Below are 19,283 nucleotides of genomic sequence, written 5' to 3'. Positions count from 1 at the left end.
ACCACACAAGAGTTGAACTTTGAAGAATAACAAGGTACAAAATCATTTTGCTTTGCAAGTACAAAACATGTTCAATGTATTTTCTCCTGGGCAGTTTTCATGAAAAAAAGACTGAAATACAAAATCCCTGAACAAAACGACAGACAAAAAGTTCTGACTAAATCTACATGTAGGTAAACTAAGAATAAAATGGTATGCAACTCTCAAAGCAAATTCTATTGTTTATGCAATTTCAGCAACCCCAGCAGACCTTTGTTTAAACTGTGCCAAGTTATTATGACCTTTGTGATCTACAGATTTGAAAGACAACAGAAGCTCTGGTTTACTTTTATACACTTTTTTTTTAACAAGAAAGATACATGTACACACACGTATCACTTTTACAGTACAAAACTAAAACAGAATATCATTGTTTGCATAGTTTTCTTGGAAAATGTGTCTGAAAGAATGGAAACTGAAAATCCACACTTTTTCTTTAAAGTTTTGCAAGCATTTGAATCAAAAGGGATCCAATTAAGTTTTTGAAGCACAGCTCAAATATGGCAGTGACACAAACTGACAATGACATCACAGTGATCAACCACTGCTGACAGAATTTACTCCACTACATCGACACGTATTCCATTCGCATGACCCAGCATTTAACCCTCAGAAGCTAAATCAGGAATTACACAATTCATGGATGTCAATGCATAACCTGTACCGTCTCAAAAAACAAAATAATGTACACTGTGCGTACTGCAGTTCATCAACAGACACTGTACATGTAGCACATTAACCAGGCGTTTGAACCTGAACACCTTCAGCAGTCACTGAATGAACAAAGCAGTGTCATTCAAAGAAATCATTCCCATCTCTTTACTTTAAAAAAAAAAATTTGAATTAGATTTTACCCATGTACACAGCATTTGGATATAAGTTAACATTCATGGGACAAAAAAATCCCTTCCAAATTCTGTTCATTTAAAAATAAAATCAACCCCTTTGCTCAATGATTACATTTATAAGAATTTAACTGAACTCTCAAAACTGAAAAGAAAGTACTTTTTGTTGAGTCGGACCTCAGTCTCACTTGAAAAGAATCTTCAACAGAATCTGAAATAAGCGTACCTGCAATTGCTTGCATATTTATGATATCAAGCTCTCTCTAATAATCTTACAATGTAGGCGTCAAAGGTCAAATTTGAGTTTTTATATCAACAGACACAAATGCTTTACAAATCAAATCCAACAGACTAAAAACAAATATTGTTCAGGGCTTGAAATTGGGCTAATCATCACGGGAGCAAGTACTTATTCCCTAGACAGCTGAATTTGTCAGTTTACTGGAGCAAGTTGCTCCCATACAATATTAAAGACATATGTTCAAGAAAAAAAAAACAAAGACCCTGGTCCTTGCTGTTGCTTTTAAATTAATGACACTGATAACTTATGGCTTAGACTTTGGCAGATATTAAAGCCTTGATCGAATTGTTATTTTTGTGGGTTGCAGGGGACGTACAACTAGTAGTGAGTGCGTGACCACCCAGAGTCTCAATCATGTGCTTAGCGACACTACACAAAAAGTCAGGCACCTTTAGTAGGGGCCTTTATAACGTGCATATGCACACAGACGTAAAAGGGAACTACCTGGAGCACTCGAGCATTTTTGAAATGAGTGGATTCGGCTGAGACTTTGGTTTTGCTGGTTCCAGCTATTTGAAGCATGGTTCAAAACCACATGTTCAAGCTATGACTGGAACCAGTGAAACTGAAGTCTAAGCTGAATCCACTTGTTTGGCTTGAATTTACGCACAGGGGGGCCAGTTTCCATACAATCATGACACTGGCTGTGGGTATGCGTGTGTGTGCGTTCATGTGTGTGTATGCAAGACTGCGGCGTGCGCTCTGTGACACTGTAAACAAAATTGTAACGTGTTAGGGTTCCGTAACAAGGCTGATCTGAAGTAAAGTCAAAAGTTCAGGTATTTTTCCTGACAAAAGTAGAAACAAGCGGTAAAAATGTTCAGATACGTGTACATGGAATCAAATGGGAATAAGTACTTGTGCCCGACATTATGATTTATGGGCACATTTCTGAGACAAACGGGTGCATTTTGGCTACCTGTGCCTGTCAATTTCGAGCCGTTGTTGAATCTGTAGAAGTTAAACTTAATGTGTTGTACCGTGCAGCAAGTTGATCTGTTTGGTCTATGAAAACTGAGACATTAGGCAGCAAATAATTATTATGACTCCCCTCAATGACCTTTTATCAGCAATTTGTTACTCATATACATACATACATGTATCATTCTTTTAATATCCTTTTCAGATTCCTCACCAAATTGGCCATGTATTTTAAACTGACTACATGTAAAGGCTTATGGAAGGAATCGAAAATCATCCCCAAAATGGTGGAGTCAAGCCGTAAGGCATCCCTGATTATGTCTGAAGTTGTACGTTCTCACCCTCATGTTGTTGACTTGTGTTCCTCCTGTTGGCAAACTGCCTCCTGGATTTTCTCCGACAATGACTGTTCTCCAGTCGCTTCAGTGGTCGTCGTGGTGATCCAAGTCTCAACTTCCCATTGGAGTCAAACTTAAAAGCCTGCCCTAAATAGGGTCTCTGATATTGGGCTAGTTTTTCCATTGAGGCATTGCGGTTATTGCGGATGATGGAGTTATTCGGGCTCTGCTGGTCTCCTGCTGCAAATTTTGGATTGCTGGTAGAACATAGAACACTTGGGACAACCTGGGATTGGGCAATTGGTATTGAACTTGCAGCGCTGGTGAAAACAGTGGGCTGGGCCTGAGAGGAATGGAATGATTCGTGTGAAGAGCCTGCAGCAGTGGAGGTTGACGCTTGAGAGTCAACAGAGGAGGTAGCATCAGAAAGGTGTGTGTCAAAAATGGGGGTTGGTCGTATACAGCCTACACAGGAAAGAAACAGAAGAAACAAAATCAATTTCAAATGACAAAGAAGCACTTTGACAAATGTGTATGGTCATATCTTGTGACTGAATTTAAAGTAGAGGGATATAAGCTGAAGGCATACATGTGTATACCCTAATTGGAAACAAGGCTGCACTTCCATTACTGTTTCTGTACCTTGAATGTCTTGATGCTGGAGTCATGTGGATTTTGTTACAGAATTTATTGCTTAGTACGAAAATCGCATGATTTTTGCAAATACTCTTCAGTGGCTTATTCCGAGTTTGAAAGAAACACTTTTTCCTGACTTGGTTTTTGGGGGTGGGGTCAATTCTTCCAGAAGGGCTTTACATGATCATTTCACAGTCCTATTCCAAGAATAACTCCAAGACCATTGTAACAAAAAACCCAAAACAAACAAACAGTTTTACAGACAGGTCAAATCTCAAGTCTTGAATCCATTTCTTAATTTATACGGAATCTGGCTCTAAGTAGTATTTAGGACTCACAATCGCATTCAGACTGGAATACTACACTTCTGGGCTGTCGGGTATAAACTGTCTGCTTACCATTATTGTTGGCAGTGTCAGTTAAGGATTCTCCCTCAGCGTCACTTTCCATGTCGGCATCGTATCCCGACTCCAACGACATCATACTCTCATTCTTGGCCTCTTGGAAGCTCCTCTCAAGGGCACTGGTGGATAGCTCACCTGTTGGCGTGGTAACAAGGTCTTCCCTGTCCTGTTTAGGCTCCTCCTGATGCCTAAGTATTTTAAGGGGAGCAATTTTTCATAAACTTAATAGAACAAGAATTGAAATTTTGACAATTTTGATTATTGAGGAATAAATTTTGGGATTTACAGCAAAAACATTTGGTTGACAGAAACCAACTGACATTTAAAAAAAAATAAAAAACTTAGTTCCTTTGATTAATCTAAGCATTTTCTACATGACCTAATATAGACAAATGCAGAGATGTTTTACTGGACATTCCCGATGACTCCCCTTGAATGGCAGAAAGCTTTATGTTGGGTTTTGTGCGGAGTGACTGTCACTCATACAATAGTTGTAACAGTGCTTTCTACTATTAACGTGGGGCTAACAAAAATGAACCAAGACAGTTTTACAATGGTCATTGGGTGCGGAGCAGCAACATGATTGGAACTTGTGTGAGTATTCAACGGTCAGGTTCTGATGACCTCTCACCTGTTTGACCTTGAGGTCCGGGATGGTGACAGGAGGAAGGGCTCTATCCTGCCACAGGGAGTCGGGGTTCCAGGCAAGGGGAGGATCTTGTCTTCTACTATCAAGTCATTCTCCTTGACGTAGAGCTGCGCGCACAATGCAGCGTGATCCAAGACTGCAATGGTGCTGACAGTGTGGAATTCGTCTTCAGCATAGCGCTGCTTCACGGCTGACAGTTTGATGTTGCGATGGTCTAACAATGGCTCCTCAGCAAAACTTTACAAATTAAAAAAAAAAACAAAAAAGAAAATTACTTTACAAAGTCTTCAAACCAATGAGAGCAAATGCCTGGGACACGGTACACATAATCTAAAATGGTTTATATATATAGCAACAGGTTGGGTTTTCTATTTTCCGTAAGTTTTACGACTGGAAACTGTTGCCATGCTATCTGTGGTGTCCATACACCAAAACAATTTCTAATTTATGTAAATGTCTCAGAAAAACTTCACACTAGTTAAACAAAAAGCTACTCTGTTCCCCTTTCATGATTAGGGAAATCCAGTGATTGGAAGTTGATGTGAATTTTTTATGATTTTGTCATCACTTCGCAACACTTGGATACACTGACCAGCCCATGAGAAGTACTGTCTTAGATATAACATAATTTCTATTTTGATGTACACTAAATTAGTACACTAACCCTACTTGTCCAGTATCCATTAAACTCATTGTGTGCAGTGTCTGGCTTGCTCTACCAAGTGTTGAATCATGCTTGATCTTGTCAGGTTTGGGACTGCTTTAGTGCATGTCATCCTATACAGCAGAGACCCATCCATACCAGAACGGTATTACTCAAACTCTGAGTCACTTTGTTGGAGTTTATCAGGTTTGGTACAGTGAACTGCATGTACACAGTATGTGTTGAAGTTTGTTGGGTTCAGAATGTTCCCTAGTGCAAGAGCCTTGGGGGTTTAGGGCTAATGACTGCAGTTTAGAGTTTCCATACCACTTCTTGTGCACATGGAGTGTACATGATACAAGGTCTCCAGGTTGGAAGCTGGTGTAATCTATCAGCTTGGAGGGCCATGGGCAATCTGACAGACAGAGGGAAAGGCTAAGGTTTAGCATGCTATTTCTGTTTTTAAATAAATATCCTGATCCTGTAAAAACAGTAACCACAAGATATTAAATCTTAGGTGATCATAACTGAGGGTGCTGTGCAGAAACACATAAGAGAATGAAATTAAGGCCATTTGCTTTAGGTCAACACAACCTGCATCGTATTGGTGCTGAAATGGCACAACTTAAGTTGGTTTCCACTTCATTTTTGTTTAATGACTTACATCAGTTGCCTCAAATTTTTGACAACACCTTCTTTACCTTATAACCGTCTGTCCACCTCATATGGTTAGAAGACGGGCTGCTCGACAAAAATACCAAAACCAAATTATCTGCACAAAGGATGCCTTACCACAAGCATAAATGATTCTGGCCAGGTAGAAAACACAGGCTGCTAGGTGGCCAAAGGAGTAGCGACCAAACTCAATGTGGAGCAGAGTTAACTCACTGATGTACAAGGCAAGATACTTCAAACGCCGATCTGCACCGACTAGCTGACAGTATAGGATCAGGTATTCCCACATTGATGGCACCTTGTCAAAAAAGGGGGAAAAAAATGAAAGAAAGTGATAATAGATACATACCTAAAGTAACATTCTGTTGTTCACACATACATTGCATGTTGTATCTACTCTGATTTCTTAGCTGCAAGTATGAATGCACAATTTTTTTGATACAAATTATCTCTTGGAGGAAATCTAACTTAAAAACCTAAAAACTGGTTCTCACTTCAGATAAAAAATATGCAAAAGAGAAATGAATTTGACATCCACAAACATTTGCAGTGAAATTTGCTTGACTTGAAATTTGTCCAATTTTAACTTTACGATGTCACATTCGTGCCAAGTAGGAACAGTCTTAACTGTAGCTGAAACATATGTTTTCAAGGAACGGTTTAGATCCCGTCAACTTACATCTATTTTTCCATGTAGCGTTGCTAAGATGTCTCCCATCATTCTAACAACCTTCTCATATCTGTAGGTGCGGTCTGTAAGCCAAGCTGCCTCCCTAATGGTGATGATGTCAGGCTCTAGTAACCTACACAATAGAGGAGATGGAGGGACAGATGGACTTCATGCACACTTTTATTTATGCAAACTGCCTTTTCCCTATTCAGCTTAGGTTTTACTGGCAAATAACTTAGCTTTAGAAATAACACATAAATAGCAAAACAAAACAACAGACAAAATGACTTGTCATCTGCTGTATAAGTTTGAAACATGCAATAACTACCAAAAGAGTGACTGTGTGGAAAATGAGAATTCACTGTTTTCAGGAGACTGATTGTTAAAATTGTGAATTTTAAATGAAAAATGGTTAAACTGAACCTCTTTAGCTTTAAGTCAACGCATGATATGAGTCAGGTATCCCCCATTCAAAACCTTTCTGAGTTTGGAACAGCTATGCTTCAACAGGAATCATATTCTAGGATCTCTGAATTGGAAAAACTGAGACACACTTGGTTTATGAACAGTCTTCCATCTTTTGCACTCTGTACCTACCTTGAGCAGATAACCATTGCTGTAATGCCCACCAGCTGTAGGTTCCCCCTGGAGACAGGTTGGTGCATGAGATAGCGATCAATGCAGCCCACCACCATGTGTAGAGTGTGCGAGGAGTAGCCCTTCATGCTTGCTACCTCTACCAGCCAATCCACTAGGATATATCTGCCATGTATACAATTTAAGTCACAATGAGAATATTTCATTATACACATCGAAAAGTGAAGACCATTTTCAGGTTGGAGCAGTGCTTGGGTGAAAAATTTGGATGGGAAGCTGTGCCGTATATTGCTTGCTGAATCTTTTACTCTCTGAGATTGATGCCTGCTGGCATGGGTCACGAGAGACCCTCTGTTGTCATCCGTAAAAGTCATCCTTTTGGTTGGATTGGTACTACGTACTAGATCAGCATACAATGAAGATCCGAAGGAATTTATGGTGAAAGGGTAGGGTTTCTCCAGCTGTTGTGGCCTTCTGCATGATGCACTTTATCCAGTGCTTTGAATCCTTAGAAAAAAGCAGTTTGTTGTCAAATATCAATATTACTGTACATGTATGTGAATCGCTTCCGTTCTTACATCGACAGCTTTAGGTCCACTGGCAACAAACTTAAGTCATTAACATACTTGACTTCAACAGAAGCACTACAGCACTCTACTAAAATGCTCATCCAATAACATACTTGGCCCAATTTCTACAGTTGCCAAGTAGAAATATTACTCAGTAAGTTGGCATCTTTAGGTGTTTAGCAACAATCACTGGAAAAGCAGTCTCAGGCAATATGCATCAAATGATATTTTGGCTGGTGACCTGTTTTTGCTGAGCAGACATTTTCTCTGCCAAGCAGCCCTGTGATATTGGGCCCTGAATTTGCAGACTGTTGGGTACTAACCTCATTGCATTGTTGAGCGATGACTGCACATTAAAGATGTTGTGTGAGTTGCCCAGACCTGATTCCTGGACGTACGCACGGGTGGCTTCAGCTGCTTGGGACTCCAAGAGACCACCAAAGTGGCCCTTGGCATAGGCGTTGAATAATTCCATCTTAAGACAAAATTGCACAAGATGAGAAAAAGAGCCCAGTCACAAGACAAGAAAAGATTCTGTAGATATTTTCGAGGCAACTTAAAAGAACACAAAAATTTCCTGTAGATGTTATACTTGTAATGTAAAACTACACAAAATGATCACTTGATGCCAACTTTTACCTTGGCCACTTTGGATGGATGTGATGCTACAATTTCCCTGAGTTGTCTTATTCTGTCCAGCTTGGAGGCAGCATCCTGGAAGAATTACAAATGAACTAAACAATAGGCTTACATTCTACACATCCATTAACCGTAACAGTCCCGAATACTACAAAGTACTACTTAGTAGTAAAATATAGTACTCAGCCCGCTTGTAAGAGGACATGACATTATTATTCTCTGAAGCCATAAAATACAATCGAGAAGATAATGTAGCACACAGTGCTGTGGTACTATGCATGCATGGTTTCATTGTTCTCTGTATGAATAACAATGGAAGTAACCTAGCCAGAAATAGTAATTTGTAGCGCTAGGTCCTTCAGGCTCAAAGTGTTACGTAGTATTTTGTAGTACTGAGTACTCTTAGCCAAACAACGCCCGGTACTGTTAGGGTTAAAGAAACTACTTTTTGTCTTCATGTTAGGTCTTTGAGCCACTAAGATTCTGCAGGGGCAGATGACATGAACTTAAAAATGAACATCAAATATTTTCAAGGTCTGTACCATTATTCAATCCGAGTCTATACCAGAAGTGTCACTCTTAAACCTATTACACAAAGACAACATTTCAAGCCAAACTATGGATCCCTTCTGGCACGTTGGTACTTCTTGCTTAACTCCATATCCAAAAAGATCATTCAATTAAGCCTGCAACTGAGCATGTGGAGAACAACATGCACACTCTGGGAATGCCCAAAACAGACTACTGCTGTACAATCATAGCCGTGAATCGCCCAAACATCAGGGGACAAGAGGCCCAACTCATCAGGTTATTTTGCTCCAGTTTTCTTGGAAGGTCTTACCAGGCGTTCCTTCTCATTATACTGCCATAGCTGCAGCATTGCCTTGTGTGAGCCAGCAGCTGCAGCTCTGGCCAGCCAGGTGTGAGTGTCCTCTGCCATACAACCCTCACCATCATCGTCAGGATCCTCATCCTGAGGTATTTGATGAAACATAAACATCAGAAAACAAGCCATTGAGCCAAATTACACCACACTTCTCATCATCTGATTGCATATTTATAAATCCATAACAACTTCTGACACAGTGAACAGAGTCTTGTTTGTGTTTCGCAAGTTAAGGTTAAGGTACTGACATAGATTTCATTTTCATAAGCAGCGAGGCTAAGAGAATAAATCTGAAGAGAATTCCTAAGGCTTGAACGCTGCATTCTTTTCATCTTTAAGGTTGCTCACAATAATCCACAGGAAACATACATGTAGCCTTTTAGAAACTGTGAACAGATATTTTCCCCATGAAAAACAGTTACAAAGCAATTTGACATACATTGTACACGTAGTTGCTTTTGTCATCCTGCAGAGAGATTACACAAGAGGGCAATAACGGCAAAATGATGTTTCGACTTGAAGACAAATATGTTCACTTGCTAATTAATGCATTAAATTGTCCTGCACTGAAAATGTCTCAAACAAGTATGATACCTGCAGTATGATGGTGATTCTTGCAATGCAGTAGAGTATTGTTTCGTCACATTCCTGCAAAGGTCACAGATATTTCAATTTCAATTATTAGAACTTTATTTTATCAAGGGTTTCCCTTTCATGTAAAAACAGACCCTGTGTGCTTGGACGTCGGATTTTGCTACAGGGGTTTACTAGACTACGCAAACTGCCTTCCTTTGCAAGATTAGTGCAAAATACACGTACCACCTACATGTAAGCCCTCAACCGAGGGAAATGAGCCCAAGGCCCCACTGACAATTAGTGTCTGATAATTAACTGCAGCAGCTTGGAAATGTTGTACTCCTATGTTACCAATTCTAAAAATAAACTGATGCAGGGATATCTTTAGGACTTCTTTCTTTCTATACATGTAGTTGGCTCTAATACTCAAGGTTAAGTGCCAATGACACGGAATCTCATTGGATTTGATGCAGTGAGGGATAATAGACGCAAAGAAAAAAATTACAGAAGTACCTGAGAGTTGACTGCCATTTCCTTTAATAGTTTGAAAACAGTAGCCTTGCAGCAGGCACTGTTCTTGCTCCACGGGGGTCGTATAAGAGCCCACAAGAACAGGTCTCTGCCTTTCAGGAGTCTCTCTGCCCGACAGAGGAAATCTGCAGCATGATGACCTTTGGTACTGGTGTCATTATCGAATGATCCAGGATCTGGAAAAAAATATAAGGCAGTATGTCAAATACATGAAGAGCTGGGATTGCAATAGGGGCTACAATATGACTGCTTTATTGTATGACCCACATTACTGGTTTCATCATTTTCTTTTCAAAAACGAAGTTTGGAAGCAGCCCTCGTGTTTACTTGCTTACAGAGAGAAAAATTAGATGGGCTTTGCTTCATAAAATGGTAGACATTTTGAATCAATAAACATCAGTGATCTGGCTTTCATAAATTCTTAAATTCTAACTCCACACAAACTAACTCAATTCTAACTCAACACATATTCCAACTTCCAAATTCCAACAACATCCTTCCAAATCTTACATGTAGTAGGATATACTGGTAGATTGGGGGAGGTGTCAAATTTAACTTTACATACATGTAGGCTTGAAGAATTTGCCATTGAGATCTTCCACAGTAAGTGAGCAGTTTAGGTTCACTTGGTGAAGAACAAGAACAAAATATACAAGATTTGACTTGACTCGGGTCTCAAACTTACATCCTTCATTGTAGAGGCAAGCTATGCCCATCTTGATCAATGCCTCCACATTGTCCATATTAGCAGCTCTGCACAGAACAAAATCAAATCAAGTTTAAACGCATGAAAACCAAATTTCACAACAGTGGGCTTGAAAGTTGAATCGGCAGGTATTTGTGTACTACATTTCTTATACTCCATTAGGATAACATAAATCATTTTTTGCAGAGTGAGCAGTGAAATGTATACAATTTTCAAATTAACACATGCAAGAGTAAAACGTGCAACACTAAACATCTTGCAAGATTGGTGTCACATGTTGTAAAGTGAACACACAGACTGTGCTATGGGTATGGATAATCAGCATACACTTACATGTACACAGAATTGAAACTTATCTGAATAAATACATTGTACATGTACCTATATGCAATGGGAAGTTGGTTTTTAACTACATTTCTGGGGCTGATAGGAACAGAAAAGGAAACTATTATGATAGTGCTTGTTCGAAATTAATCTTAATCAATTTCTCTCATATTAAACCACTTAAATTAATGATTATGAAGAACAACTATGCTCCATGAAAAGTTCTTAACAGGAGTACTATGCATCCAGTTAGTTAAAGAAAGGACATAATTAGTGCAAATTACCTTTCAAAATGATTGAAATTGACATTATTGGGCCATTCATCAACGAGAGTGGCTGTTGTCCACAGGTGAGGTGTGCTGTCTATAAGCCATTTGAATTTGGAGCAAACCTGCGTAAAAAACATGGTCAATATACGTGCACAGTGTAGGTGAAACACAAATCCCACTTGGACAGCCCAATGCCAAACGCACTCAGGCAAGCATCTCCTTTGTAACATTCCAATGTCTAATGTACACAAGGTGATCTATGAGTCTGTGATCCTCATCACACACCAGGCAAGCAGGATCCACTCATACAATCGCAAGCTATTCTTCAGTGACAAATATGAAGAGAAGTGTACAGTATATAATACAGACAGCCACTTCAGCATATCAACTGCCTATATATGTGCATCAAGGACTGACTTCAGACTGAAACCCCATCCTATGTACACAAAACCATAGGAGTATCCACATCTCAAATTCTTGTTCTGAAGTACAGAACTCTTACAACTGTGGATGGTTCACTGTTTCACAATCATTTTTGTGCTCCGGATTAATATACTTCCACTTCTCGCTGAATAAATGGAAATTGCAGATAGCAAAGTTGATCACAACTCAACAGTCATATCTGTATTTCTCTGCCGAAATTATCCTTAGCAACCCCCCGAACAGAGATATTGATAAATGTGAAGAGCCACCAACATACACGTAGGGCTGGATAACTCAGTTGGTAGAGCACTGGTACGGTATTCCAGAAGTCGCAGGTTCAAATCCCACTCCAGTCAATTTCTTTGTTCATCTTTATAAAGAAGTTATCCTTAGTGAGAATTATCAAACCTTGATGTACATAATAACGGGTGCACAGGAGTACTGAACTGGCAGGGGACAGCTGGTGTGAAAGCGAAGACGAAAGTGATTTTGAGGCATCACATAACATATTCATGTTGTGAATTAGCAAATGTTAAACACAATTCCACTCAAAAGAATTTCACTGCAAACGTTTTGTGATCCATCACCTTTGCTGCACTTTCGCATTCCGCTAAAGTAAGAACCGGCGGTCATTTCAGAAAATATCCTATGATAAATGACCTACTTGTCTGGTGTTTATTAAGTCCCTGAGAGGCAGAAATTTGAAGAGTTGGACTAGTACTTCATGGGGAAGGCTACTGAGAGTGTAGGACCTCAAGCTATACATCTTGGTCTTGGCTGCATGAAACTCTGTGGAATGAATGAATACGTTTTAGAAATCAAACAGACACAAGTACGGCATTAGGGCTGTCACAATCCTGATACTTGAACAAAAATGACTGACTATTAGTCTCATTTTTAACGTTTAAATTCATCATCAAAAACTTTGCAAACATATGTCTGTTAGTTCTCCACCATTATAACATCAAGTCTTAACTTCCAACTAATCAATAATTAGTTGCTAATGTAAATTAACTACATGTACAAGTAAACCACTGTTTTTCCATCCACATGCTTCCAATGGAAAATATGATAATATGACTATATGGGGTATTTATAAGGGAATTATGGGGTCACGAGTGGCAAATTGTTTTATTGCTGGCTTCAAATTTTTAAATGTAGTCACAGTGGGGCAGGTATTAGAATGCACAGAAAACAAGCAGACCTACAAGAACCATTTGGTTACTTGTTCGAACAGTGTTGATTTTGGAAACATTACTCAATTTGATCTAAATCAAATTTATAAAAGTCAAGAATCTGGTGGCAAGAGATGGAACTCTTTCCTGCCAGTATATGAGCCTCAATCTGAACCAAGAGAGGGCACCATTTTCCCAGCAATGGAGGCTCTTTTGATGGGAACTACATGTACACTTTGCTAGTTCACAAATGACTCTGAAATGCACATGTTGCAGTCGTGTAACTACCAACAAAGATGAACATTCCCCACCACCATGGCTCTTTTCAACTGATGAAGGGGTGCTTCTGCTCAAGGCGGATACTGGTGGATGAATACGCTTTGATGGACATTATTACAGATACTGTAGGTGTTGGATGCAAGCATGCTTATATGTGATCAATCGCCGGAGCTGTTGTACTATCAGTCCTTGATGCTGTCGTTTGTCAATTGTGCCACTGTTTTCTTTAGGAACTAATTCACACCTTGGGAAGGTTGTTTTGAAAAATGCAAGTTATAGCTGCAGCTTTCTGATAGCATCATATGATTGCAGCCTACGAGGCTATGACCTGATGAAGATGCAGCCTGCAAACCACGAAATCTGAAGAGCGGGTTATGGTCAAAACTGTGGTTCAAATAGAATGCTGGTCAATTCATACAAGCGAGCGAACTTGTATACACCAAACTGTATGCTGATCATGCCAACTCATACACCAAGTCACCAACCAACTTGTACACCAAGCTGCCAATCAATTTGTACACTGACCGGCTCATACGATGACCACCTTTAAACAAAATTTTTTTTGTATGCCTACATGTTGTACTTTCAGTATTGACATGTGTGAGGATGTGTGCTGTATTTTTGTCAAGTGTAAAAGTCCATTCAAGTAACGATGCTTTCTTCATGATTAACGATAATGATTAATGATCAATATCAAAAATATAAATAAAGACCGGCCACCTTTGTAAAACTAGTGGCTCTGACTGGTATTTATATTTCTTCACAGTTATATTTGTGACATGTTAGACTCTATACTATTAGTAATGGATATCTTTTGAAAACATTTTTTATGGGACCTGATGGGTGGATTTGGCTAAATGAAATTTCTTTTTCTATTTAGAAAAAATTGTGGGCTCTTCAAAAACAAATAAAAAGAAATTTTTTTATGGAAAGAGTTCCATATACGGACAACACTCATTTTCCCTTAAAATGTTGTAACAGCCATTAGAAAGTGATAACATGTCCTAAAAAGTGAACGTTTGGTAAGAAAATTCCGAAGCATTTACTCAGAAAACACTTGGGTGTTTTCAGACAAGTCTCATAGGTTTCTGCACAAGAGCGTTAAGTGTTGTCTGTATACATGGAACTCTTTCCCGTTTTTATAATGTACATGTACCAGGCATGCCAGGCAATATCAAATATCTTTTTTGAAAATGTGTTGCTCTGTTTGAAAGGAAACACTTGAACTTGGTTTCTTTTTCTATGGCGAAGACGTACAAGTTGAATAAACCTTTTCAACGTTCGCAATGCATTGTGGGTTTGGATTACATATATGTACTGTACATACAATGCATTTTATGCCCAATCCTATGGGAGAAGTGCACCTGCCAAACGTTAATCTGTTTCCATTTTATTTCATACTCCGATTCAAGCCACCCCCTTCTGACAAAGTGTGGCATTATTGGTTTGGGACGAAGATATTCACAAACTTCGAAGTTTAAAGCTTGGCAGAGAAGGAAAATTCGGAGAATTCCTTCCTACAACACCACTTTTTGTCACGGACTGTGCTTTGACTAATTCGTAAATATTAATGTTCTAGTATTGTCCAATCAAAATAACGACTTGCAGCTCATTCGTCCCGCTTTGACCAGTCACGTTCATTTTCAGCCTGTAGAGTGACTGGTGCCCTAAAAAAAGGCAATTCAGCGTGATTGATTCTTACAAATATTTGAAAACGATTTGAAAATGTTTCTTGTTTAATCTGACAATATGCGTGCATCTGTGAGTTGATGAGCAGATACATGAAAAATATTTAGTAGAAAACTGTAACTTGATTTTTGACTGGTTCACCCCCCCATAGGGTTGTGCAAAAATGCATCACTTGTTTGTCATCCACACCCATAATGCATTGCACACGTCAAAAAGGTTTACAGGTTCATGTATATGTATGTACCCACTGACATGACTGACACTTTCACCATGCTCTTACTACGGTCCGGATAACTTGGACTCCACAAATCACCTTTTTAAACATTTGGACATGGTTGGGCGGCTACGGCACTATCGTCCACCCATGTCCAAATAAAAAGGTGATTCATAAAGTCCATATTACTTCAACTTACTTGGACTAATTTAACCATTTTTTAGGCCTACTTGTGGGAGGAGAGCCCAACAGAGGCCAGGGAGCATGGCAAGGCCTACTCAAATTTTCACGATTTTTGAAAAGTATGTAGCCTAGGCCTAGTAGTAACATGAGTATTACTAGCCTACATGACAATCATGACAGTACTGGATTAGGAAACAAGGGCACTGAAGGGAGTAGGCATAGTTGCAGAATACCCCGCCGACGATATGCATTCGGAAGGCCACACATGCCAAAGTAAAGTCACCAGGTTGCAAGTACATGTAGTACAGAGCAAGCACCCTTGCTCTATCATTGGTAAAAATAAAACAGCTCGGACGAAGCTTTCCGCGTGTGTAAACGGCTTTGGTGGTCGTCAACCGCAGACTGACCGTTGAGAAACGCGGTCGTCAGTCGTGACGGCAAGAGTCTCATTTTCAACGCCAAGACACAACAGCATTAGGGATAGACATTACTCATACTCACCCTTCATGATAGGTAAATGTCTTGCAACATCTATATAGAGAATAAGAAAACCACAAAGCTTCTGGAATGATGAAAAAGTGATTAAAAAACCATGACTACCCCCCAGTTCTCCTCAAGCACCCCTTCGCGTACGCACGCCAGCTGATTTTTTGAGTGACCGTTGAAGCGCCCCCTACGGCACAGCAATGTGCATTTCCGTTTCTTGAATCGATCTCTGATTGGTCCATTGTGGCTCAACAGCATCTTTTGCGAAGTTGAATATTCACGATCTTGGGGGGGGGGTAGGAGGCTGAACAACAACCAGGGCATTATGGATAAGAGGTACATGTAAATTCAGTTGAAATTAGCATGGGCCATGAAAATACGGGAATACATTTTTATACCGGTATTAATCTTGTTTTCAACAAGCACAGAAGAAAGAGGTGATGTAAAAGGAATGCCAAATGTTCGCTCTCCAGGGGGAATCTGAGGGAATCACTGAAAAAAAAAGGAAATTTGTTAGTCTTTCGCGCAATGTGAGAGTAAGCGTACTACGGAATTTTAGCATTTCATTTATTATTTTGAGTGACATTTAACATCAGAACGTTAGGTAAAAGTTTGAACGGCGCCAGGGGACCGTAGCATTTCCTATCAGCGGGGTGACCAAGTGAAAATGGCACAATTTTGGTAGATGCACACCAAAAATCTGCTAGATTAAACAAAAATCTGTTAAATCAGCTGAAAAATACCTGAAATACAATATGAATCCTAGACCCTGTTCCAACATTGCCTAATTAAGGCACTTCATAATAAACAAGTCCCATCATTCAAGGGCTTGTCAACCATTTGTTTGAAAAAAATGTTTGGTTTTGAGAATAGTTTGTTCAAAGCCAATCTTCTATTGTTTCTTCTAATCACTTCTGCTAAAATTCTGGTAACATTATGGAAATCTACCAGAAATCTGTTTAATATTTCATTGTACTATATTTTCTTTCAGTGTTTGAAAAAAAATTAAGTTCAGCAAAAAAAGTAGTTAAAACGGTCATTTTACCCAACAGAGAGATTATTCCAGTTCCACCCCTCACAGTGCTTATTCTGCAAGAAAATAAAGCGTAAAAGATGGCGGGTACAAAGACTTCCAGGCTCGGAAAATTTTAATACTTGTTTAATGATTTCAAGCTGATTGCACATAGGAGAGCTAGGCCTACTTATTTTTTATGCAGTTTTGAATAATTTTTTTTCACCAGTTGCTCAAAATTTACAAGCTCAGTACCAGCAAGCAAAGTTTAAATTTTTCCAGGCGATTGTCCCATTGTCGATAACGTAAATTTCCTCAAAATGTATGTTTAACTTCGTGCCTTTTCATTTTTGTGTTTTGCCTTATCAGGCTCTCCATATGAAAAAGAATTTTGTAAACAAGTGCAGCTGTTATGATCGTCACAGTCAGCTGCCAATCAAAATTCCAACGGTGAACTTCTGACCAATGACAGCTACCTGCTTCAGCGGAAGCGTGACAAAATTAGTCTCATGTCAGTATCATTCCACGTTATAGAAACTAGATCGTGCTGTTTTGTTAAAATACAAAACTACTTTTACACAAAGTAAGAAGATGTTTGTTTTTTCTATTTGGGGATTTGAAAAAATTGAATATGAGCTACAGCAATCACAAAAGTTCAACTGTGAAAACTAATTACGTAGGAAACCTGGCCGCGTAGGAACACAGTAACACTCCTGAGAGGTTGCATATAAAATACATAAAGGCCTTATCACTCAGTTGTCGGCTGCTGGCTTGCATTTTTCTTTGACGCGCGCACCTTTGAAGATATTCACTGTGTCACATGTTCGGAAACTAACTAACGTTGGCTGACATTTATGTTCTCTATAATGGAATTTTAAAGTAATTTTTCTACTCTTCAACATGTGCACGTCTCCTAGAGTGTTCACAGGGAACAGTTAGGCCTAGACAGCACCAAGAATATCTGTCAACTTCGAAATTTGTGTATGGAAGCGTATTTAGAGCTTCAAGCCAGAGACGATGTTCAGCTTTACAGCTTTAAGGCTCAGGTCCAGGCCTCCTTTGGAATTTATACTGGATGTGCTGCAGTGACTCCAGTTCTGCAGGTTAGCTCAGGGACATCTCTCTTATGAGCATCGTAGTAAGTGAGGGGAAAAAAACTTGGATTAGAGTAGGTCTACTTTTTGTGGACCGGCGGTGGGATTGAAGAGAGGATGGACAGGTAGGTATATTATTACATGGTGATTGGGTGATGCTCCTGGGCCTAATTTCGCTGCTTAACAGTTGAAAAGTCTGCTTACTTTAGCAGAAAATTGTATACCAGGCACACAATGGGACAGATGGGTACCCCCCAACAAGTCCAATCCCTATACACACTCCAACCTATTATCACTTAACACACACCCCTAGATGTCTGAAAAGAATTCCTGAGATACATGTATATTTTGCTTACCATAAACATTATTAATGACGACGCTTGACGTGGCTGTGCATACGGTGGGGCGCACATAGAGATTTCTGTTGTGTTGTTACCAAAGAACAACAGATGACTGTGAATTTTTTTCCCCTAGAGGGACTCCGATACTTTACAGCCTGAAAGGTATTTGGGGAATGTGTATAGTTTATAATCTTGACACATAGACTACAAACGTCGAAAAATACTGAGAAGAAATAATTAGCGTTCAAGCATTTGTTTTACAGGGAGTATCCGTGCAGTCAACTGTTCCTATTTGTGGTAACATTTTGTCTTGTAAATAGCTTATGTTGGAGAAGAGATGCAAATTTCATCATTAGTATTACTAACTAACTGTGAAGTGCTTCAAAATTATTCTGCATGTTAAGACTGAAAAATTCTGATACGTTTAAGTAACAGCAGAGCAAATAAAGGCGATTATAATTAGACGAGTGGGCAACATCCACGAGGCTGGGGTTCTTTCCAGTATTAAAAGGTTATGATGAGCAAGTCGCTACAAATGACTTTCCATTGACAAGTTGCTCTGCCTGCCAAAGGAGATGTGACAAATGAATTTCAAGATTTTCTTAGGATTCAAGTAAAAGGACTAAAGGTTTATGCATGACGGACAGTCTTAACTTCAAGACGGGTAAGATAACACAAAACCCTAACAGGTAAGTGGAATATACATGTATAATATTTGAGACCCTTTTCTGATATTTTAGACATATTTTAACCTTACAATTTTTTTGTGTAACACATTCTTGTGCAAGTAAAACATGTGTTTTGAGAGAAGGGTGGAGATGAAGATCCTTTTTATTCCTGGAACTGCTTGCCCTATAAATAAAATGTAGATTCCTGCATATCGATTTTTGCAGCGTATTGTTTGCGAGTGAATTGCTGGTTTACAAAAAGCGAGCTTGGAACATAATCAAACCACCTGTGGATTCTTGATGACATGAATGAAAACCTCTGTGTTAAGCGCACATAGACTGAGCTGTGGAACGTGGACGTCGAAAAACTGAATGCTCGTTATGTTAATTAACTGTTGATTCTTATATACATATGATCATCACTAACTTTTTAAATTATGAAGTGTGTTGTTATGCACACGACGTGTTCAAGTGGGTCAGTGGGTCAGTTATCGCACTGGT

The 19,283-nt window shown here is 39.2% G+C and overlaps 1 protein-coding gene across 1 annotated transcript; it reads right to left on the bottom strand.

The window, feature by feature from the left end:
* Positions 1-45: 45 nt before the first annotated feature.
* LOC110978620 (cyclin-F-like) lies at positions 46-15,842 on the bottom strand. The gene is made up of 16 exons (XM_022233742.2): positions 15,683-15,842; positions 12,306-12,430; positions 11,234-11,340; positions 10,605-10,672; positions 9,902-10,095; positions 9,407-9,460; positions 8,768-8,899; positions 7,927-8,001; positions 7,611-7,762; positions 6,719-6,883; positions 6,131-6,254; positions 5,569-5,749; positions 5,104-5,191; positions 4,116-4,370; positions 3,479-3,672; positions 46-2,909 (listed from the first exon to the last, which is right to left on the bottom strand). The coding sequence occupies exons 1-16, from the start codon at positions 15,687-15,689 to the stop codon at positions 2,422-2,424; spliced, it is 2,409 nt and encodes an 802-aa protein (XP_022089434.2). The 5' UTR covers positions 15,690-15,842; the 3' UTR covers positions 46-2,421.
* Positions 15,843-19,283: the final 3,441 nt, after the last annotated feature.

This window comes from Acanthaster planci, linkage group LG07 (genome assembly GCF_054643075.1).
Source record: "Acanthaster planci isolate LZ-2023a linkage group LG07, COTS_SCS, whole genome shotgun sequence".
Taxonomy (NCBI): Eukaryota; Metazoa; Echinodermata; class Asteroidea; order Valvatida; family Acanthasteridae; genus Acanthaster; species Acanthaster planci.
Note: the sequence above shows the minus strand (reverse complement) of the source record. Positions and strands in the feature narration are given on the sequence as shown.